At 46.3% G+C, this 5,778-nt stretch overlaps 1 protein-coding gene across 1 annotated transcript in view; it reads left to right on the top strand.

Moving 5' to 3' along the window:
* Positions 1-2,257: 2,257 nt before the first annotated feature.
* Positions 2,258-5,778, top strand: part of T265_09441 (hypothetical protein) — a gene marked incomplete at both ends in the record, with an annotated part of 16,665 nt that continues 13,144 nt past the window's right edge. Inside the window, one exon of the mRNA XM_009175508.1 lies at positions 2,258-2,600. Within this exon, the coding sequence (XP_009173772.1) occupies positions 2,595-2,600 (6 nt within the window). The remainder of the gene's footprint in view (positions 2,601-5,778) is intronic.

Below are 5,778 nucleotides of genomic sequence, written 5' to 3' on the forward strand. Positions count from 1 at the left end.
ACGGCAAGTAGAAAGGTCCGAACGTTCCCCATAGGCACGAAGGTCAAGTGAAAGGACCATCAGAATCCTGGAAGCAGTGGACTGGGGTCGCGGAAGCTAGGCAGCCGATGGCAAGGGCCGTTTGTCGTCACCGACCGCCGGGGGAACGTCTACACCATTCAAGATGTTCGATGATCCAAAGTAGTGAATGGGGCGCAGCTTCGCAAGTGGCATGATACACCTGAAGAGCAGCCGAATAGACCCGCTGCCGAAGCCAACCTGACGGAGGGAAAGGAAAATCGATGGCATTCGAACGAGCTTTTAGGGGTGGAGGTGTGTAACAGTGATACTACTGATCGGGAGGCACGCGAGTAGTATGTGTTGTTCGTAGAATTTCGCTTCGCGTCGACTGAAAAAGGGAATTCTGTTGCGGAATTCGTGGGGCCACCTTGTAACATTTGCTTGGATTTGACCGACGAATGAGTGGAGGCAACGAATCTCTAGGAAGACTCGTTCGGGAGAATATCTGTGTCCAGTTTTTGTAACTAAGCTGCAGATTAGAGTTTTGCTTCCCTGTTCACTGGTCTGTAACCCGTCAGTTGGCCTTTCCGAATAAATAACCCCGCATCGAAGGCCTTCTTCCTTCCACCAGTACATCTGTTGTTATGACATATTCTAAGTAGAGACCGCGATTATATTTGTTGTTGCTTAACATGAAGGTATTTCATAACGCCTCATTACGTTCTGACTAACTGTGCATATCAGAGGATGCAGATTGTCCACAGTGGTGTATACCATCATCAACATTGTATAGAGTACCAAATAATCTTTCATCACTATGCTGAATAGTAGGCGAGTTTACCGGAGAACGGTGTTGTGCCGAAGTTTACTGAGCAAACTTGTCTAATCTGTTACACTTGAGGGCGGTTACGCGTGCGAAGGTTATTCTACAATTTTTCTGGGTGGAGTATGCATCCTGTGGATGAAAACCCATCAGCGAAGAAGACTGCAGAATTCCACAATATACAAAAGTACCAATTCGTGATTTATCTGTATCAAACCTGTAACAAAGTGCAAATCGATTATGGACCGTAACCTTGAAATTTCACTCACTTAAAAAATTCTATGAGCAACATATCACCGAAAGGTGCAGACGGCTCAGACCGACTTCCCGTTAAAGTTACGACTTCGAAAACTCTGTAATTTCGGCGTGCTTCCGGTGGGCGGCACGTTTTGGGGCCACTGCTGCTTCTGATATACGCCAAGGCGTTCTCAAGAGCCCATATCTACTTTCGTTGAGGAATTGAAATCCTGAAATTGATGTAGACGCTGCAAAGCGGTGGTCGCGTTACTAGCATCTTCCTCTGAACGATTAAAATTGCGTTCATATATCATTCGGATGGGGCTCACCGAACGCCTTTTTGAGCATGATGAGAGTGAGCCAGAGGGCACCAGTAGGATAGATGCCAAAAAGGATTAGGGCATCTGGCTCTCTTCAAAGATTACCCGTGAGAAATCGGCTCAAAAGGCATCCACTGTTCTCCGGATGATTCGCGCACCCCGTCCCGTAATACCCTCACGGACTTCCAAACACTATATGGTAGCTAAATCAGGTCGCTTCTTGAATCTGGTACAAATTTTTCCACTCAGAACGCACGAGGGACCTAATCCTCACTGGCCATGTTGAAAGAACTGCTACGAGGATGTTGCCCATCTTAAATACGTGGACTATGAAACGCGTCGCTTGGTGTTTGACCTCTCTCCCCTGGATTATCGAGGCCTCCAGGGAAACCTGATTTTTACTTATTTTCTGTTCAAACAAGGTTTGGCTAACCGGTTTTTCACCGTTTCGCCTTCCTCCGACTGTTATCCATGCTCCATCTAGAACCCAGCTCAAAGCCCTATTGGACACTTAATCCGAGTCCTCGCGCTGGGAAGCTTACTGCCCCTGTTTGGGAACTCAAAGAGCAGTGTAGCACCCTTCTCTCGTTCGGGCCTTTCAAGTGAAAGGAAGCCAGTGAACGACAAGGACGCGACCCCGGGATATTGGACGAAAGCTTCGATCTTGTGCATCAATCCGTGGATCCGTGGAAAGTGCCTATTCTCTTCTGCGCTCTATCTCCACATCACCCCATGTAGTTTCGGAGAAAGCGACAATTTCGGATCCGATTGTGAAAGCCTTCAGTTACCCACAAGAGCCTGCAACTAATGAATGCACTGAAACATCGAGGAATAGATACTACCACTACTGAACTATGACATCCAATCAGAGGATTAATTCATGCACAGCAGCCTCGTTAGGGATTTGAGTTCGCCGCTGATTGTGACCTGGGTCTGTATCGGCCACTTTGGGGATGATTTTGTTGGATGTTTTCAATGTTGCGGTTGATGACATACTGAACAGCAGGTTCGAAAGCGCAAAACAAGAGTAACATCATATCATTTACTGAACTAATCCCCACCTTTTTCTCAGTCCGGAACAACGAGTTAAGCTCAACTACACTGTCGCTGATTTCGATGGCGTCGCTTATCATATATCCGATGGAAATGAGAAGAAGCAATTGTTAGTGAGCATTTTCATCAAGTTTTTCAATGAGCTCAAAGAACATGGCACTATGGAGGTACGTTATCACGAAACTTTCTGCGTGGGAATCGTAGTTTCATCGTAATTTAAATGGTTTACACTCTTCCATAGTCATGGTGCCTGGTAATAGAGGCACTGGTATTGTGAAAATCACAGTCGCAATGTCGATTCATTCTCTGTGTAGACCTTTTGCATCTTCAGTACTCGGTCAGACCACCTGGCTAAAAATGACTTCTTACGTTTAGACGCCGGACAGGTCTGTCCGTGCAGGCGGAGAAATCGATCCTCAACATGTTGACTTGCAATCCTACAATTGCCGCACAGAAATTCAGATTAGATGTGGTTTAGTGGATAAATCGGGGATTTACTGACCTGAAGGTCCAAGGTTCAAACCCAACAACTGTACCCCGACTGCTCCTGTCTAGGCTTGACCAACCTAGCAATAGCTCAGCCCTTTTTGGTTAGCGTGGTAGCTATGCATCTTAGGGATGTTATAGTTGGACAGGATTAGAGTTAGTGTTCGTCATCACCCAACACGGCGATATCATTAGTGTATTCAGCTGCCATGGACTGAGGTCCTAATTTGATACCAAGTAACCCCTTAACGTTGGTTCAATGAACCAATCGTCAGCAAAGTTAAAGAGGTCCGGTAGCATGGCAACCTTGAATGCCAGACATGATATCGAACTCGGTGGTCCCGTTGTAGTATCCAGGTACTAGCTTCCACTGGCGAGCTGTAGGCTTTAACTGGGTTTCTGGGCTTCCCAGAAATACTGTAAGTCAAGGCGAATGGCCGTATCGACTTATAATTAGTCGAGTTGAACACAGCTCGAAGGATGCGATGGCGTTGCACATAGCCGTTCTGGTCGACAGCAGCTTGTTATGCAGAAGTTTTCAAACCTGTCCACTGATTGTTTCCTATTTGAAACTGCACATCTGTTATTGCTCACTCCGGTGTTCGCAAGTAAACTAGACCTCCGTGCGACGTACCTCTTTTGTTCAACAGCGAGTTGACTTGGTCTTGTTTGTTACAAGCCTAAGATGTGTATCTCCTGTGTATCTAGAATTCGCCCCTCTACACGGATCACAATCATCAGTTGATGGATCCGATCATGCGCGCGCCAAAATGCGGTCTATCTGGGAGGTCGTGTGACTGGTTCGAATAGCATGTCAGTGAGTGTCTCTTGGGTTGCTAAAAAGGTATTGTTAACAAGGAGCTGATTAAGAGAAACGAGGTTTATGAAACTGTCACCATTATCGCTGACCTGTACCATGCATGTATTGGTTTCTTCACCGACGCTAGTGTCTTATTCACAAGCTACTATCAAGAAGCCCTGTCTTGTGGTCTTGTTAACCTACTCTTGTGGTTGTTTATGGAGTTTCTGCGGGATCGGTTTCGGTACGGACTTCCTACCACAGTTCACTCAGGTGTTTTTGAAACGACTCATTGCAAACTTTGAGGATTCTGAACTCTGGGCAATAAGTGCGTAGTTGGCAGTCGCGGCAATGTGATTGTCATGCTTATCCACTGATCTGCTATGATAGAGACAGATGAAGGCATCCGGCCTTGATCTCGGGCACCAGACTCTACAGAGTTAGTTAACGGGAGTCTCTGTAGGACAGCTGGTATTTAAATAATAGTCTACGTTACGTAGTACATGAAAATTCCAGTTGCTACAGAGGAGTTTCTCGCCTATACTGAGACCCCTAGCTTGGTTTCTGGTCACGGTCGTCAATCTGAACCGAGGTGATTCTGATGTTGGCCTTACCAGTCGGTTCTTTGAGATTCAAAGCAATATCATGTGTTCCAATACACGCCGTTAACTTAGTAATTAATGGACTAGTGATTTGGCATTCATCGTATCCCCGATGATGATGTCGACCGTAGGACGACACTATGTTAGCCAGGTAGTGATACAGAAGTGGAACAGGCTTACTTCAGTTCTGATTGTCTATTTTCAACGCGTATGCCTGTGTGAGTACACAAGGTGGGCGACTACTATAGTGTGCGCACGCAGATTTCATTGCATCGTAGCTGCACTGGATAGGGCAAGCCCCTTCCAAGTGGATCGCTCATTGTTTAGCACTGAGGCGCATTGTCTCAAGACATCGTGCGCCTTCAAGCTGCCTTCATGAGCCGTCAAGAGCTGCGTCTCCTCATGGTCTAAGACGGAAGTTTTGGTTGTCAAAACTTACCCCAAGTCTATTTTAGTGGTGGAACTGCAAGGGCTTTTCGATTCTGAGCTGAATTTATTCAACTGACCGTTACTTGCTTACGGAGTTGGTTTCTCGGCCATCCTTTCCAAGTGGCCTAACCAGCAGAGTTCGTTTCGCTTCACACAGCACTCGATTCTGTCAACGTTTTCTTTTTCAAAAATTTCACCTTTTGTAACCCAGTCTGTTCAGTTACTGCGGGGGATTTTGCTCACACCCTGCGAGTTTCTTCGCAATGACATCTCGGGGCGGCTTGTGTACCATACGTTATACAGAAGAGTACCGAAATGCCATTGGCTACGAATAATTGTACCNACATATATATATATATATATATATCCGGCAGTTTCAATAATCATAAGGGCTCAAAAGTGGACTTTCAGTCAAATTTGCAATCATAGATTAATTGTCTCATATTCTAGAGACCTGATGAGTCCCGAACAGGATGAAGACGGTTGTTGGCAGTCTGCGGATCTTAGGCAGTCGCCTCACAACGTGCACCAAAGCGTTGTTTTCTGCGGCGAAAACTTTGGTGGAATCCACAAACAGTTCTTAGCGCAGGTGGTTACATTCGAGACACTCTTCTTGTAAAGTGCTACTCCAAGACTTGGTGGGCGCGAATGAGCTGCTTGAGGTAGTAGACGAGTTCGTCTAGCTGAGAAGCTGTATCATTCCCGGTGTTCTCGCGAAGGATGATATTTCTATCCGGATTAGGAAGACCGGAGCACGTTTTGGGAACCTGTGTCACCTGTGGCGTATGCGTGGCTACAGCTTAACCGTCAGAGATCGAGCTTACAATGCTGAGGTGCGACCCATGTTGCTCTATGGATCAGGAACCTAAGCGCTGCGCTCCAAAGTTGGCAAAAGACTTTCATTGTCCGAATCTTGCAGAGCACCGGATCAGCGATTCTGAAATACGGTGAATGGTATTGGGAAGAAATAACGCCCACGATAGAGTAATTAACCACATTGCATAGGTTGCGATGGCTAGTCCACGTGCT

Source organism: Opisthorchis viverrini (assembly GCF_000715545.1).
Source record: "Opisthorchis viverrini unplaced genomic scaffold opera_v5_281, whole genome shotgun sequence".
NCBI classification, from domain to species: Eukaryota; Metazoa; Platyhelminthes; class Trematoda; order Opisthorchiida; family Opisthorchiidae; genus Opisthorchis; species Opisthorchis viverrini.